The sequence below is a fragment of the Antedon mediterranea genome, chromosome 9 (genome assembly GCF_964355755.1).
Source record: "Antedon mediterranea chromosome 9, ecAntMedi1.1, whole genome shotgun sequence".
NCBI classification, from domain to species: Eukaryota; Metazoa; Echinodermata; class Crinoidea; order Comatulida; family Antedonidae; genus Antedon; species Antedon mediterranea.
In genome coordinates this window covers 13,600,490-13,619,418 of record NC_092678.1, presented here as the reverse complement: position 1 = coordinate 13,619,418, position 18,929 = coordinate 13,600,490, and the positions used below count along the sequence as shown (strand labels likewise).

Below are 18,929 nucleotides of genomic sequence, written 5' to 3'. Positions count from 1 at the left end.
GGAAGACTAGCAAATGGAATGAATTTGTTACAAAAGGAAACAGGTTACACTCTGATGAAATACTGGTATGCATTCAGATAGAAATTAATGGACCTGTCTATTCATTCATTTTCTTAAATGAGAATCTTGTGGCGGGATTGCCTCTTTACAAATTAATTAATTAAAAATAGAGGTTATGAACAAAATAAACAATAAATAAATTAATAAATTAATTAAAAATAATGAATTAAAAATAAATAAAATACCAGTAGATAAAAGTTGAAAAAATAAAGTAAAAATGATGAGCAGAAAAAAATTACAGCTGCAGGGCATATATAGTATATGTATAAGCTCACCCATATCCCCTGCAGTGGCGGATCAAGGGTTGTGGAGTTTAGGGTTTTGTGCACTCCCCTTAAATGGACTGATAAGTGATAAACTACTTTTTCTGTAACTACACATATTATTATATGGTACTGATCCCCTGTTAACAATATCCTGGAGCTGCCTGTGCCTGCAACCATTCTAGTTTGAGCTCCGATTCCAATGATTAACTAATTGTTTCAACTAAACTAGCAAGCTACACTCAGCCTAATGAAGTCATCTGATTCTCATAATCTAATTTATGCATATCTTTTCCAAAATATTAATATCATTTACGGGTCATTCCATCTCAGATCACCCAATGACTTAAACCCTACCTCTTCCAATTTTGATGAAATTTGGTATATGGGTAATTCATAGCAATTAAAGCCAAAATTTCAAATTTTAACTTTATCGGACCAACGGTTTTCAAGATATCGCAATTTCAATTTTCGGTTTTTACGCAAAAAAGGGCGCGTCCGCCACGTTTCAAAGAGCTGTATCTCGGGAACTATAGGTTCGATTTTAAAAGCAAAGGTATTTTTGTAAAGGGGAGACCATAAGGAATCTAAATATACTAATTGTGTGTGTTTTATGTTAATATTAAGTTGAATAAAACTTTGACATATATTTTGACCTTGAAATTTCCCCCGTGGAACACGCCCGTTTTGTTGGTGACTATCATGAAAAATGTAGCCCTACGTGTCAACTACAACATATAAAAAAATTGGAGGGGTTTTTTTCTTTGTTTCCATGAAATTACAATTTGAAGTTTACATACCTCTTCCTTTTAGTGTATTTTTGGTGTCTGTCCATGCATTACTTCAATGTCAATTTGATGTATTCCAAAATTAATTTTATTTACAAACTAAATATTATTATAATGTTACAATTGTCTATGTCTGGCCTTTACTCCTTGTCATCTGGACAATTCAAACAGTATTTAGAAATGTTGTGGCGATCATTTTGGGAAATACTGTAATTCCTAGTCGAAGCGGATTTTATAAACGGAGAGGCTATAATACAATGTACATTTGATTCAGGAATCCAACAACAGTCTTCTTTGGACGGCCAATAAAAGGTTTTCGCTGACCCATGAGGATGCATAAATTTAATTTGAAAATCCCCAAACTCTTCTGCGAGTGAGACATCCACCACCAAACCAATCCATGGGACACCATCATAACTACAGCACACAAAATTCTGAATTCTAATAATGGTGGGTTGTGTATCAGCAACAATTTCATTTTCATCACTGAAAGATTCTTGAATCACTACCACATCCGGAGGGTTTATCTGGGTACTTTGTAGACCTGCATCTGTGCCAGAGAAACGGGAACAAAGCGATGATATTGTAATGTACCCTTGATGGTCTGGACGAGGTTGAATCTCGGCTTTATTTCTTTTTCTACAGTAGATACCTCATCTATTCCCACATGAAAAAAGTTGATGCCTGGAATGTCCATATGAGCGAGTCATATGGCCGAGCGGTTAAGGCAGGGGCGCCGTTTACCGTACCTAAAAGAGCCAACAACAACATCGGCAAGGGTTCGAGGCCGACTCGCTCCGTTCTGGTGGTGGAACAAGTCTTCTCGGATAAGGACTATAAACCGTAGGTCCAGTGTACACAGTTATAACATGTGTGTACTTTAAAGAACCCAGTTCATTATTCGAAAAAGAGTAGGGGGTTACCCCGGTGAACTGGTTCACACAATAGCCCCTGTATCAGGGGGATTACCACCTATCTGATAGGACAGTGATTAATTCACCATTGATAATCCTTGGCCACATTGCCTAAAGACATAAAATAAAAATAAAAAATTACACAGTAGTCGAACATACTGAGAGATGTGATAATATGACATTCAGTCAAACACTGTAAGCTTCTCTTAGTGACGAGCCTCTTAACTGTTCCACCTATGCCATCAAACGCACTCTTGCCATGTGATGTAGCGAAAAAATTCCACTCGGCGTCTAAACCAAAATCTTCCTGGTGGTGGCAAAGGTTAATAAAGTTATATTTGTTTTTGTATTGGCCGCCACATCCATCTGTGAAATAATGAACTTTTTTCATGGTTGGTAGTTTTGTTTTTATATAGGGGATGACAACCTTTAAAAAGACCTATACAGTTAACTGTTGTATGTTCTCTGCAATCACTTATTATGCATATGTTAATGTGCATAATAACATAGTAAGGACACTAAACTATGTGTCAAAATTGATTTGAAAAGTATGTGAGTTACCCAGTATTTCTCATATCAAAATATATCTACTGTTTAAGTGGGCCTGATGAGAAAGCGTAACAATAAGACACCTTAACAGTTAGTGTTCACACTGTGTATAAAGTATAACAACACCAAAAATACACTAAAAGGAAGAGGTATGTCAACTTCAAATTGTAATTTCATGGAAACAAACAAAAAAACCCCTCCAATTTTTTTATATGTTGTAGTTGACACGTAGGGCTACATTTTTCGTGATAGTCACCAACAAATCGGGCGTGTTCCACGGGGTCAATTTCAAGGTCAAAATATATGTCAAAGTTTTATTCAACTTAAAATTAACATAAAACACACACAATTAGTATATTTAGGTTCCTTATGGTCTCCCCTTTACAAAAATACCTTTGTTTTTAAAATCGAACCTATAGTTCCCGAGATACAGCTCTTTGAAACGTGGCGGCCGCGCCCTTTTTTGCGTAAAAACCGAAAATTGAAATTGCGATATCTCGAAAACCGTTGGTCCGATAAAGTTAAAATTTGAAATTTTGGCTTTAATTGCTATGAATCACCCATATACCAAATTTCATCAAAATTGGAAGAGGTAGGGTTTAAAATTCCATTTTTTTTGGGTGAACTGAGATGGAATGACCCTTACCTTGTCCATTTATTGAAGTTAACCTTGCTAAAAAGTATATAAAAACCAAAAATAATTTCATAACGAATAGTAAAATCACTATTGTATGTCTGCTTGTGTGCAATTGTTGTTAATGCTTAATCTAAAAATAATAATTTATCAAAACTAAGATATTAAATGTTTGCCAATACACAGTGCAAATGATAAGCATACTTAAAACTATTGTTTGCAGATGTGAGTAGTATGAACAGTGCTTTAGTAAATCAGAAGTAAAAGTTAAAATTCATAGTTTTATAGAAAAAAACCAATTGGTACAGTACTGTACAGTAAAACCATAATGAAGATAAAAGTATTTACAAACAATTATTTTATTTCTCCATTTTCTATCTTCATCATCTGTTATACAGTACCTTGTCTTGCAACATACAATGCCATTTCCATTTGTCCAGAGCAGAATGGTTATTGTGTTTTTTCTGAATAATTTTCAATTTTCCTTTTAAATTCATGTAGATTGGTCTTATGTTTAATTTACACTGGGTAAAAGAATTTTCAGATTTGGTGAAAGAATTTAAAACTTGGTGAAACTTTTTTTGTACTGTATGACTCTTAAATTCCCAAAAAACATATTCTCTACCAATTTCAATGCTGTCTGTAATAATATTTCTGTATTAATATTAATAGTAGTTTATTATTAGTTATTCTGTATTTTTCAAATGCATCTAAAACTACCAAATTTCTATCCAATAGTTGGTTTATGTACTGTCCTGTAAGCTATAATATAATGTTACTTTTAATTATTACAATTAGAGGAAGTTTAATCTCAGCTTGAAAAAAATTAGTCAATATATTTTAATTTATAGCTAGGTGAAACCAGGGTCAAATTAGTTATTAAAAAATCAGGTTTCTAATTCAATAAGTAGATTAATATACTTATAATTAATCTTGTAATTTGATCTTGTAATTGATCAATGGCTGTTGGATGTAATCGAAATAAATTAAATAAAAATTTGTAATTTTACTAAATAATACACTGTAATTATCAAACAAATATTAATTGATGTATTAGTATTACTAGTAAATTAACGTACTGTATTATACCTGAAAGCAGTTTGGGACAGTATCACCCCAGCGAACTAATTACACAGTATTAAATCTGCAGAATGATACCTTGCAATCATGTACACCACCTACAGTATCCCACTTTCTGTCATGTCGATATAATGTGATTAGTACAGTACAGTACTCAAAGCCAGAGATCTTTACCTTCAAGCATTTAGCTGACAACCATCAAAATATCAAGTTTATATCAACCATTGAAGGAAATTTAATCATAATAGTATTTCTACGCGTTTATGTTGGATAAAACTGACATGCTTTCCATGGTTCTGTTTGCTAATACTTAGAGAAAAAAAAATCACTCTGGGCTAGTAAAAAAAAAATGAGGGCGTGTTTGGTACAGTCGTCCATTATTATAGAGGGATGTTAAGGGACTTTTATCTTTCCATTTCAATATCATGCTCCGTTGGCACCCAGTGGACTAAAAACACCGCATTGATTTGTATAATTTAAGCATATACAGTAGATTTTTGTTACAGATTTACAGTTTCAAAACTGAAACTTCATAAAACTTTGTCCTTTTGATTGATTGAAATTGTTATACAGTAATTCATATCAAACAATACAGTAGTTTTAGTTTAGTAATAAAGATAAAGATTCATATTTTTTATTTTACTTTAAATAACTATCATTTCTGATTTCAAATGAAAGATGCGCAATACTTTTTTCCTCACTCCAAAGTAAGATTGTGCACTAGCTACACCTGTAGACTGGAGTTCAGTAGTTGGTACAATTACACATTGTAAATACTGTATTACTATAGTATAAAGCTCTTACTACACTATCAAACTAGTTTGACAAAAAAAGTTTGATGTGCCCATATTATGGTAGTGATATGATATCATCCTGTCCATATACAGTATGTCACATAAAGTTTGATAGTGTAGACAAAGCTTACGAAAACAATTTTCAATGATTTTTATTTTTATAATATTAATATAGAATAAATATGCTGTAAATTTGCAAGTTAAGTGCTCTTCAAAACAACAGAGTTTACTCTATTACAGTTCCTAAATACAGTTAACTTTATCTCTTAAATATTTTGTTAAATAATTAAAACTCAAGTTTAAAATCTGAAAGTTATTGTGTGGTTAAAGTCGGTAATAATGATGTTTATGAAATTTGTCTTTTGAAGCCCACAACTTGACTCTGTAAGACTATCGAAATATTTTTATTAATTCCCTTAAAAGCTTTAAATACCATATCTGCTTACTTAAGCAGTAATCGCTGGAAAATATTATTTTAAAGACACTAGTATAAACAATTTAATTATTGCATTCCAGATCAGAATTACATTTTTAAGATGCTATTTTTCACGGCGCATTATGCAGGTTCTACTTTTGTAATTGATTTTGTTTATAAAAACTGGGAAACTCGTTTTTTTATTTGTAGAATCCCAGTGGAGAAGACTATGTTTAAATAATTAAGAATAGTTAAGAAAATTTTGAATCGGATAAAATAATGTTTTATCACATGCAACATTGGGGTGAACTATTGCCGTGGTGACTATTGCCCATAGAGACTATTGCCCATGTAGACAAATAACAAAATAACAAAACATATATTTCGAACAATTTAAAACCAAATTCAAGTGTCTACGACCAGTAGTTACGGAGATACATACATGCCCTGGGTTGTGGGTCAAAGGTCATAAATGGCATTTCCGGTCATTTTCGACTAAAATGTCCCATTAGACTGAATATGAAAGTATACCTTCTGATCAATTTGAGACCAAAATTACCTCGCTGTGACCAGTGGTTGTTGAGATTTAAGGAAATAATGGTGTTTGATCTTATAACCTTTGACCTTAACCTTTTGACCTTTCGCCACATTTTCAAAATGTGTAACCAAGCCAAAAATGATTGTTTGACCACCCTAAACCAATTTCTGAAGTCAAATTCTCTGGACCTCAAAGTGCATACGAAAGTTGATCTAGCTACTAGAGTATATATAATTGTTAGGGAATAAACCATAGTTTACAGGATTAGGAGCGGATTATCTTTAGATTAAGAAAAGGAAGGGATAATCCTTAGATTTAAAGTATTATTTGGTATGATACTTTCTTTCCGTTGATGATGATAATACATCCAAAAGGATTACTATGTGTTGGTTAAATGTTTATATTTCTGTACGATATGAGTTGGTACAGGTATTTCTCTATTGGTTTGAATTTTTCAACAAATTTTGTTTTAAACTTTATCAATATTTAATACACATTAGTACATTTTAACAATTAAATTAAGCATAAACAGCGTTTTTGTTTTGAGACTTTAAAAATAAAAGAGTCCAGTTTGTTTCTGTACTACAGTAGACTTAACAAATAGCAGGCGATATCAAGACCATTGGCCATTTAGAAGTCTGCTTAACAAAAACTCTGACAACAATTTACATAACACTTTTACTATTTTAGTATTATCTTAAAATTATTTAAATTTAATGAAAAACCTAAAATATCAATATCAATAATTCAAGTGTGTATCAACTCAGATTAACTGTTGGATAAATTAGGATTAATGTTAAACATTTTGTATTAAAGAGGATGAAAAGGACCTAATTTATTATTTATAGGATTAGCTGTATTAGTAAGATTTTTAATGGCAATTTCAAGAAAAACTGCAATAATTTGATTTAAATTTAAAATATATCTTTTTAATTTTATTTTGCCAAGAAAAACATGACACTTCAAAAATGTTTATTTTAACATAATTTTGATTAATTTTCAAATTTAGAATTGTTGTTTTTATAATTTGAAAATAGTTTGTTCTCGAAATAGAAAAATTGTAATCCCCAGAGGGGTTTTAAAATTGAGAGTCTGATTAGAGAATGATTATACAGTAATGCAATAGTGTTACTCACAATATATTAATATAAATATACCTCAGTAAGAAGTAGCCAACAATATAGTAAAGTATGTGCAGACTGTAGCATTACAAGTGTGGGTGTAAAATGAGATAGGTGGATGTAACGACCAAAAAATAGAACCCCTCCCCAGTTAAAAATCCTGGCTACAGTTATTAAAAAGATTAAATTGTGAACTTGGTTACAGTCTTTTTGACTGATTGGGCCACCCTGGTTAAATACTGTTAATAAATAAATAAATATATTACTTTATAGTAGAATAGCCTAGCCAGTATTACCATGGAGGTATAAAATAATATATTTTATACCTCCATGGTATTACTTACCATGGAGGTGGGCATGTCAGTCTAAATCGCATCTATAGCGTCCAAAAGTAATGAAATCTCACTAATATCTCACCGCCACCAACAAACAATTTTTCCTCATTAGAATCCTCAAAACTCACTCAAGACATAATCTTTCTGTGATAAATTCTTCTACTTTAACTATGTACATTTCAACTTGGATTAAAGCTAGCCTAGCTTTTCCATACATTTTGTATGACAAACATCTTGGATGATAGCCTATAGGTTAATAACCCCAATGGATGTGATTCTACAGATATGTAATCTACCCAGCCTAACATACTTCATTCAGTTGTACTGTATATGTCCTATCCGCCTGAATTACTAAATTGAAGTTTTGAATTGTTAATTATCTAAAAAAAAGAAAGAAAATACTTCTGTGTCTATCTGTAATATTTAATCTTGAAAATGTTTAAATTACCGCAGGCCTACATAAACAAGAAACATCATCTGTTTCAATATGTATATTAGAAAGTGTATGCTACTGTATTTGTTAAAAGTACAGTGGCTGTATTCACCAATCACATTTAAGTGAGATATTTCCCTTAATAAATATTAGTATTTCACTCAACTCAATAAATATTTAAGTATTTCCCTTAAGTTGTATTTACTTAGATAGGAGATTTTTTTTTAATTTTAAGGGTGAATATGGCCACTGTAACTTGCATTAGAAGAAGACCCATAACAAAAAGTCTTAGTAGTTATAGCTCTATAGCGGTTAGCCTTATAGTCTATCCGGCTTAGTAGATATAGAGCTGTCGCCTATTTATCACCTACTAGTAGATAGATATTTGATAGATTTTTTATAGTCGTTAGTAGATTTTTGCCTCATTAGCATATTTCGTGATGATATTAGTAGGCGACACCTACTAAATACAACTATTATTAGACTACCAATAATCTATCTAGAATGGATTCTTAATTGGCTATTATTTGGCTTTTAAAAATCTACATTAATTTGCTATTTATGAGCTATTAAAAATCTACTAATTAAATGACTATTATTGGGCTATTAAAAATCTGTATAAATTGGCTATTATTTGGCAATTAAAAATCTACATAAAATGGCTATAATTTGTCTACTTAAAATCTACATTATTTGGCTATTAATATACTATTAAAAATCTACTAAATAATTGGCTATTATTCAGCTACTAAAAATCTACATTATTTGGCTATTATTGGGCTATTAAAAATCTACATAAAAATGGCTATTATTTGTCTACTAAAAATCTACATTATTTGACTATTATTGGGCTATTAAAAATCTACATAAAAATGGCTATTATTTGTCTACTAAAAATCTACATTATTTGGCTATTATTGGGCTATTAAAAATCTACATAAAAATGGCTATTATTTGTCTACTAAAAATCTACATTATTTGGATATTATTGGTCTATTAAAAATCTACTTAAAAATGGCTATTATTTGTCTACTAAAAATCTACATTATTTGGCTATTATTGGTCTATTAAAAATATACTTAAAAATGGCTATTATTTGTCTACTAAAAATCTACATTATTTGGCTATTATTGGGCTATTAAAAATCTACACTATTTGGCTATTATTGGGCTGTTAAAAATCTACTTAAAAATGGCTATTATTTGTCTATTAAAAATCTACATTATTTGGCTATTATTGGGCTATTAAAAATCTACATTATTTGGCTATTATTGGGCTATTAAAAATCTACATTATTTGGCTATTATTGGACTATTAAAAATCTACATAAATTGGCAACTATTGGGATATTAAAAATCTACATTATTTGGCTATTCAAAATCTACATAAATTGGCTATTATTGGGCTATTAAATATCTACATTATTTGGCTATTAAAAATCTACTAAATAATTGGCTATTAAAAATCTACATATAACTATTATTGGGCTATTAACAATCTACATATAGATATTATTGGACTATTAAAAATCTACATATAACTATTATTGGACTATTAACAATCTACATATAGATATTATTGGGCTATTAAAAATCTACATATAAATTGGCTATTAAAAATCTACATATAAATTGGCTATTAAAAATCTACATAAATTAACTACTGTTAATTTAGATACTTAAAATCTACAGAAATTAAAAATCTAATCTTTTCTGGCTAAAATACAGATACAGAACAATAATTCATCTTATTGGCAAATAACAAATGTATAATGATTAAAAAAATAACAAATTAATTTTTTTCCCATATTTGTAAACCTTAATCTTGTCCATACATATGCGAGTCCGAAAACTTTAAGCACATATTTTAACTCAGTTGGACATGTAAAAGGAAGAATACCAAACAACAACAGTTACTTTTGTAACAATTTAGACTTATTAAGTGAAACAAGACATTAGTAACCAAATATACAGTATACATTTTATAAATTTATTTAACAAAAAATTAAGATAGTACATTATTTGTAAACCTTAATATCTTAACCATAACATTGCACATGTTTTAACTCAGCTGGACATGTAAAAGAAAGAATACCAAACAACAACAACAGTTACTTTTGTAACAATTTAGACTTATTAAGTGAAACAAGACATTAGTAACCAAATATACAGTATACATTTTATAAATTTATTTAACAAAAAATTAAGATAGTACAGTATTTGTAAACCTTAATATCTTAACCATAACATTGCACATGTTTGAACTCAGTTGGACATGTGACAGGAAGAATACCGAGCAACAGAGCAACACTCATCACTTTTGTAACAATCTAGACTTATCAAATGAAACAAGACACAGTATCCAAATATACAGTATACATTTTATTTAAACTTCAAAATTCAAAACAATTCCTGAATGGAATTAGACCAGACAATAATAAATGCACCAAATATTGTCACTATTGACATGAAAAATTAATTACGCAAAAGCACACTTCACCATAAATTAATCATCTTTGCACTTGACCATCAAATTTGTACTAGTATAGGTTAAAGATCGTCTCTCTGAAAAAATAATTGTTTAAACATTTTTTTGTTGATATGCCATTTGAATTTTGCTATACAAGGGCTACCTACCAGAAACCTATTAACAGACTATAAACAAACTGATAATAGCCAGTAACTATTAATAAACTATTTATTTTATATACTTAGGCCTACTAAGAATTATTACAAATAGATACAGTAGATATAGCTAGATGACCTAGGCCTCTAGGCCTAGATACTGCATTAGAAATCTATTATTAATATCACAGTTGTAATATCTATCAACTGCATACTTACAATGGGTGTCACGAAACCTAAGACCACGAAAGCTAAGACCCCCTAAGACCTAAGATCACGAAAGCTAAGTAAGACCCAACACCTAGATTACAAATATTTATCTTTCGCACCTGCCTTGTATTTTAACTCCCAACATTTATTCTGAATACCACACCTTAGAATTGGCACTTTCATGAAAAAGAATCACATAAAAAGTAACAAATACATTTTTAAATTGATGATTTTACAGACGTTTTTCTCGCACACAAAATGACTAGCCTACAGTACAGTAGGCCTACCCCATGGGCCATGTTCAATGTTTTTGTTTCTATGGAACGTCAAAAGAGCAAAAATTGTATAGAGGGCTGAAAACTCTGTGGAGTCCATCTGCAGTGTGGATGGAACAATGTAAAATTAAAATTGTAATGATAATAGTATACTCATGCAAGTACGAAGAAATAAATACTGGCAAATAAATTTTAATTTAAAAATCATGATAAGTTTTTTTGTTTCGTTTTCTTTCTGTTTTTATACTTGTACTATTATTGTTGGTCTTTTGGCGCTCCATAGAAACAAAAACATTGAGCACGGGGAGCTCGAGGAGTTACATTACAGTATACAAAGAAACACATCTGTAAAATCATCAATTTAAAGGATTTATTTATTTGTTGTTATGTGTTTCTCCTTCTGAAAGTACTTATAAGTCCTAATTTTAAAGTGTGGTGTTCAGGATAAAGTTAGTCAACAAATTTGGAGTCAAAATACAAGAAAGGCAGGTGCGTAAGAAAAACATCCTCTGAACCAACACAATGGAGTAAATATATACCAACAAACAACCCGTCAAGTTTGTTTGTTGTAAAGTAAAAATATACATTTATTCAACGGGCGAAAATAATGTGAGTTTATCTATGTTTTGCGGTAGTATTAAATTATATTTATGGTAATAAATGAAACCTACTGTGTTTAAAATTATGTATAATAATAACCTATTAATAGACTAGGCTTAGGCCTATTAACAAACTATTTTATAATTGAACCCTGGGAAGTAGGCCTACAACTTGTGGCTTATTACTATGTTTTCATTTATGTACACACCTATATAATTATATTATACTGTATAATGCCATTGTTGAATAAATAAATGTTTTTTGAACAACAAACAGGCAATGTAGGGCCTAGGCTAACTAGTAGTAGGCCTATAAGCCTAGGCTATAAAGTATATTAGGCCTAGGCCTAGGTTATTATAATTATAACTTGAATGAAAAATGCCTAGTGCAATTTAAAAAAGACTAGGCCTAGGCTAGGGCCTACCTAGCTTAGTAGCTTAGCCTAGCCTAGGCCTACTAACTAATACAGGCCTGGCTAGGTTATAGAGCCTACTAGAGGCCTACTAGCCTAGCTTCTAGCCTATCAAAAAGGAACACTTTAACTTTAACAAATAAAATGTAAAGATATGGATTGATTCACTTACCACTAAACTGACATTGTGTATAAATAAACATTCATGGTCTGATTGAAAAGGCCTAAAACAAGCGAATGCTCCTTTTTTCTCTGATCATCTGCATCGTGCCTGCTGCTGCTGCAAAAAAGAAGCGGGAATTTGGGTGTAACAATTGTTATACACACGCACTAATATATAGACAACTGCTATCTATAATCTATTAACAAACTACATTTTACATTTTACATTTAACTTATATTCCATACCTACTAAATATCTATTATATATAGATAGATGGAGACTACTACAAGTCTATTAGAAATCTATGAGTAACACAGTTTTGTATTATCTATCAACTGTCTATTTATAATAGATAGACAACAGCTATCTATAACCTATTAACAAACTACATTTAACTTGTATTCCATACCTACTAAATATCTATTATATATAGATAGATGGAGACTACTACAAGTCTATTAGAAATCTATGAGTAACACAGTTTTGTATTATCTATCAACTGTCTACTTATAATAGATAGACAACAGATATCTATAATCTATTAACAAACTACGTTTAACTTGTATTCCATACCTACTAAATATCTATTATATATAGATAGATGGAGGCTACTGTCAGTCTATTAGAAATCTATGAGTAACACAGTTTTGTATTATCTATCAACTGTCTACTTATAATAGATAGACAACAGCTATCTATAACCTATTAACAAACTACATTTAACTTGTATTCCATACCTACTAAATATCTATTATATATAGATAGATGGAGACTACTACAAGTCTATTATAGAAATCTATGAGTAACACAGTTTTGTATTATCTATCAACTGTTTATTTATAATAGATAGACAACAGATATCTATAACCTATTAACAAACTACATTTAACTTATATTCCATACCTACTAAATATCTATTATATATATAGATAGATGTAGACTACTACAAGTCTATTAGAAATCTATGAGTAATACAGTTTTGTATTATCTATCAACTGTCTATTTATAATAGATAGACAACAGATATCTATAACCTATTAACAAACTACATTTAACTTATATTCCATACCTACTAAATATCTATTATATATAGATAGATGGAGACTACTACAAGTCTATTAGAAATCTATGAGTAACACAGTTTTGTATTATCTATCAACTGTCTACTTATAATAGATAGACAACAGCTATCTATAACCTATTAACAAACTACATTTAACATATATTCCATACCTACTAAATATCTATTATATATATATAGATGGAGACTACTACAAGTCTATTAGAAATCTATGAGTAACACAGTTTTGTATTATCTATCAACTGTCTATTTATAATAGATAGACAACAGCTATCTATAACCTATTAACAAACTACATTTAACTTGTATTCCATACCTACTAAATATCTATTATATATAGATAGATGGAGACTACTACAAGTCTATTAGAAATCTATGAGTAACACAGTTTTGTATTATCTATCAACTGTCTACTTATAATAGATAGACAACAGATATCTATAATCTATTAACAAACTACGTTTAACTTGTATTCCATACCTACTAAATATCTATTATATATAGATAGATGGAGGCTACTGTCAGTCTATTAGAAATCTATGAGTAACACAGTTTTGTATTATCTATCAACTGTCTACTTATAATAGATAGACAACAGCTATCTATAACCTATTAACAAACTACATTTAACTTGTATTCCATACCTACTAAATATCTATTATATATAGATAGATGGAGACTACTACAAGTCTATTATAGAAATCTATGAGTAACACAGTTTTGTATTATCTATCAACTGTTTATTTATAATAGATAGACAACAGATATCTATAACCTATTAACAAACTACATTTAACTTATATTCCATACCTACTAAATATCTATTATATATATAGATAGATGTAGACTACTACAAGTCTATTAGAAATCTATGAGTAATACAGTTTTGTATTATCTATCAACTGTCTATTTATAATAGATAGACAACAGATATCTATAACCTATTAACAAACTACATTTAACTTATATTCCATACCTACTAAATATCTATTATATATAGATAGATGGAGACTACTACAAGTCTATTAGAAATCTATGAGTAACACAGTTTTGTATTATCTATCAACTGTCTACTTATAATAGATAGACAACAGCTATCTATAACCTATTAACAAACTACATTTAACTTTTTTTTCATACCTACTAAATATCTATTATATATAGATAGATGGAGACTACTCCCTGTCTACATAAAAACTCTTAAGGTGAAAAATATCTATTAAAAACTACTAACAATGGTGTAGCTTAAAGGCCTACTATCAACTATGATACAACTACTTACTGTGTACTTTTAATAGGTAGTACCTATTATGTCACCTATCTATTTTATGTGTAGTCAGAAAGAAATCATGATAAAATCCTTAGTAGCCAAGAGAAAAAAACTACTAACGGCCTATTAAGCCTACTAAGGATAGAGCTATTTCTATTAAAGACTATCTAAATCTACTTAGTTATTTCGTTATGGGGATATACTATAACGCAACAGTATTTGTCATGAAAAGTTCTGTAAGAAAAATAAGAAAAACTGAATTAAGTTCTACATGGTTTCCTACAAAGTTTACTATTAAGTACCTATATGTAGTCAATTGCGAAATCATAGCCAAAAAGTAAAGAAAGTGTGTAATTTCAAGTATATATTTTCTTATTTTAATGGCAGTGATAATTTGACCTTTGCCTCTAATATTGAACAAGACCTGTCATGGACAGGTCATTCTGATATTTGCAATAAAGTAATTCCCCTGCCAGTAGTATTCAGCATACCCTGTTCTTTGTTATACAGGAACCGCTAGTTGAAGAATAGGCAAGTCGGGTTTTCCTCACCGGAGTTTCTCGTTTCCGAAATGTACTTATCTTGTGCCGTGCAATTTTGGCTGTGGTGGGCTTATTGTTTCATTACCAAAAATATTTTTAAGATCATTCATCGACGTATAGTAGTTTTTTTCTACAGTACCTTCTGAAACATTGGATTTGAAATGATTGAATTCTTTATAAAGAATAATAAAAAATCTATAACATAACAATCACTTAGTTACATAAAATTGTCCAACTATCTCAAAAGAAAAGCTTTGAGTGCAGTGTACTTGTTTGTAACTCACTTGTTTTTGTTTTATTAAACACATTTTTTAACAATTTTTATTTCTGTACATTCGGATTTTACATTTGATAGACGTTTTAGAATTCATCAATGGAAAATGTTTGTAATGTATTCGTTGTTTTGAGAGCCATTACAGAGTAAGATCTTTTGTTTAATCAATGTATTCAATTTGAGTTGAACGTCTTCATGTACTATATAATGGAATCCATATAAAATGTAAGTGGATGAGTGGGTATTGCGAATACTCCGTGATTGACAATAAATGAATGTGCCTAGTCACATTGGCGTCTTCTCCCGCACAAAAAGGAATGATTATAATAATTGATCTAAATTTTTACCTAGTAAAACTCAAGGACAATGAACACTATGTCGAGGATGATTAGTACATTGTTCCCTTTGCAGGGCCGATTTAATTTTTTTTACCCTCTACATGTGCACTGTAGATATTATATATTCGAGAGAAAGTAAAAAAAAAATGTTTTATGTATTAGAAAGGTTGCTTTTATTTTTTAACAATTTATTCTTTAATGTTTAGAGGCTGAACTCGAATTTTTCTGACTATAATTGTTAGCCCTTCCCTTGATATCTTATCTTTACAATGTTTATAACTTAATTTTGAGTATTAATAAAAGGAAGAAAGATATAAGTGACAACAATTTGTCATTTTTCTTCCTTTTTTCAAAATCAATATTAAAACCGTATAGTATGATCAAGTCTAGTCCAATATATGACATTTTGAAAATTTTAGGATGAGGGATTATAATCGGATTTGCATTAATCAAAGTTTTATCAAACACTTTAGACTAACCAAATTTTGAATAAATTAAGGGGTGGGATATACATTAAATTAATACCATAATATGTACATTATTATAATACAATGAATAAGATAATACATGAATTCTAGAAAACATTAACTTAATCTAGTTGTAAAATATATTGATTAGTGTAACGGGGTCAATAAACGATTATGCGTACGTAGATCTGAAGTGCAAAATGAGGTGGCTTGTCTCGTCGTCATATGTATTAAAGGCGCATCTAAATGCATCAACACTATGGCAATGTAATATGATATTGCCAAGATTTATTTTTTATTTGTTTTCTACTAATGAGTGTCTCTTCTTATATAGCATTTTCTTCTAAAGCGCTGTCTACACTATCAAACATGTGACAAACAAACATGTGATGTGCCCATATATAGACATGATGATGTCATATCATTATACATTTTCATACCTGAAAAAACTGTAATTAAAAGCAAAAAATAGACATTGTGTTTTTCATTTAACTGTTTATTTTGTCTTTACAAGTGAAATTATTATTTTTTGATTTTTTTTTTCTACGAAAGTGATTATCTTTAAAGCATATTTGATCTCTATTATATTCTACTACATTAGAACCCTTCTTTTAGGACATTATATGCTTTAACACTACAGCCTATTCAAGGGACACCCCTATTAAGGGGACACCCCTATTAAGGGGACATTTTGTTTACATGCTTACTTTATATTCTCAGTTGTGCTCAGCTCAAAATCCAGCTGTAGAAGATTTTCAGAAATCCATTGCTATTATCAGTGTAGATATTCTAAAGTCATGTGACCGTTACTTATCAACAGTCGTCCTGACAGAGGACCAATCACAGACTAGCTGGGATGAGGAAAGCCTAGTGAAGCATTTGTTTACGTTATAGGCGAGATGGCTCAACTCTGCCCTAAAAACGTCTCATCTAGGATATTCATGCTTGTTCAGTCAATACTCGCAGGGCCTGGCGATCTTGGCATACCTGGAGGTAACAAATTCCCGTACTAATACTAACTTCTTCATAATCTTCCAAGATATAAATTCAGTAATACCTACTCACTCCTGTACTTGTGATAAATTCAGTAATACCTACCCAACCTACTTTCTTCATAATCTAGAAAACTGCTTACCATCATCACAAGCATCATCCCAGCCATCACATTCACAGGTGCCTATCTCGCAGTTTTGTGGCTCAAAGATGTCCAACAGGGTGCGTGCGTTTGCGTTTATTACCATTGGAAAGCTGTGTCTACAACACGAGTCTTTAGCCAAGCAAACCATCGCTGCCATCGCACGAGAGTTGGAGACATCAACAGACATGGCAATTAGGAACAATGTTGTTATTGTATTGTGTGACCTTTGCAAAAGGTAGGTAGACTTTTCAGTCATATTTCACTTATCATTTTACATAAACATTTTTAATTATTCAACTTCTCACTAAGATGTATGTACATTAGTAAAGGATGGTAAACACCTCTAAAACAGTCCAGTCCCGCTTGCACAGTGGCTGTGTGTGACAGTGGCTGTGTTTGTGTGGACTAGTACACCGGCGTAACCCCCTACTCATCTAGAAAGATGAACTAGGTTCTTTAAATTGCACATGAGCTAGATGTGTACACTGAACCTACAGTTTATAGTCATTATCCGAGAAGACTCGGAACCATGGAGTGAGTGAGCCTTGAATGCTTGCCGATGTTATGGCTGCGTAATTCCGGTTCCACTATTTTAACCGCTCACTTAAATTTATATCTATATATAATTCATATAATTCTACTCTTTTTAAGGTATCCCAATCTCGTGAATCATTACATACCAAACATAGCTTCCTGTTTGAAGGATAAGTGTCCATTAATTCGTAGACAGATCCTGACGCTTCTCACCCATTTATTACTGGTAAGCCAAAAATATTTAAGTAAACACACAAACATAATATTTGATTTATATTAGCTCAGTCAAAATATTAACATTAAACACCCTTTATCATCATCAGTATTAACTGGTCACCAATCAAATCATCATTAATATTACTATTGATTATTGTATTTTCGCTTAACAGGAAGATTTCATCAAATGGCGTGGATGCTTATTTTTCCGTTTTATCGTAACAATGGTGGACGAAGTACAGGAAATTCTGGTAAATAAAATGAAAGCATATGTGGTTTCTCAAGTAACTCTGATAGTATGTCTGATGCTCTGTGCCCATGAAGTGTGCAATACTTAAAATACTTTTTTCTAGATTGTGCAGTACTTCAGAACCTACTACACAATGTTAGTTGTCTACACTATCAAACTTTATGTGACAAAAAAAATGTGATGTGCCCATATATGAATATGATGATGTCATATCACTACTATATTTGGACATATCACTACCATATTTGGGTACATCACACTTTTTTGTCAAATTAGTTTGATAGTGTAGGCAGAGCTTAATACTTATTCTGTGTTTCTCAACAGCTCAACTGTGTTTTAAACAGCTTCTGTTGCCACGACATCCTAACCTTCTGTTTCAACATTTCGTGCAGTGTGTTTACCACTTTAATTCATATGAGAAACACAATGGTAAGGTTAACAAAATGTTACTGAATATTTTATTTCTTTTTTTGCATATATTATGTTTATCATTATAAAAACCCTATAACATATCTTTGTATTTCACCTAGTTCTCTTCCTATGTTCTTACTGAATACAATAATTAAGCTCTGTCTACACTATCAAACTAGTTTGACTAAAAAGTGTGATGT

At 30.7% G+C, this 18,929-nt stretch overlaps 1 protein-coding gene across 5 annotated transcripts in view; it reads left to right on the top strand.

Annotated features, from left to right (window-relative positions):
- Positions 1–18,929, top strand: part of LOC140058096 (condensin-2 complex subunit D3-like) — a 38,160-nt gene continuing 19,231 nt past the window's right edge. For all 5 annotated transcript variants that reach the window (XM_072103652.1, XM_072103651.1, XM_072103650.1 and 2 more), the window contains exons 1-6: positions 1–65; positions 16,901–17,173; positions 17,304–17,553; positions 17,970–18,078; positions 18,242–18,319; positions 18,643–18,747. In XM_072103652.1, the coding sequence (XP_071959753.1) occupies positions 17,080–17,173; positions 17,304–17,553; positions 17,970–18,078; positions 18,242–18,319; positions 18,643–18,747 (636 nt within the window). In that variant the 5' untranslated portion in view covers positions 1–65; positions 16,901–17,079. The remainder of the gene's footprint in view (positions 66–16,900; positions 17,174–17,303; positions 17,554–17,969; positions 18,079–18,241; positions 18,320–18,642; positions 18,748–18,929) is intronic.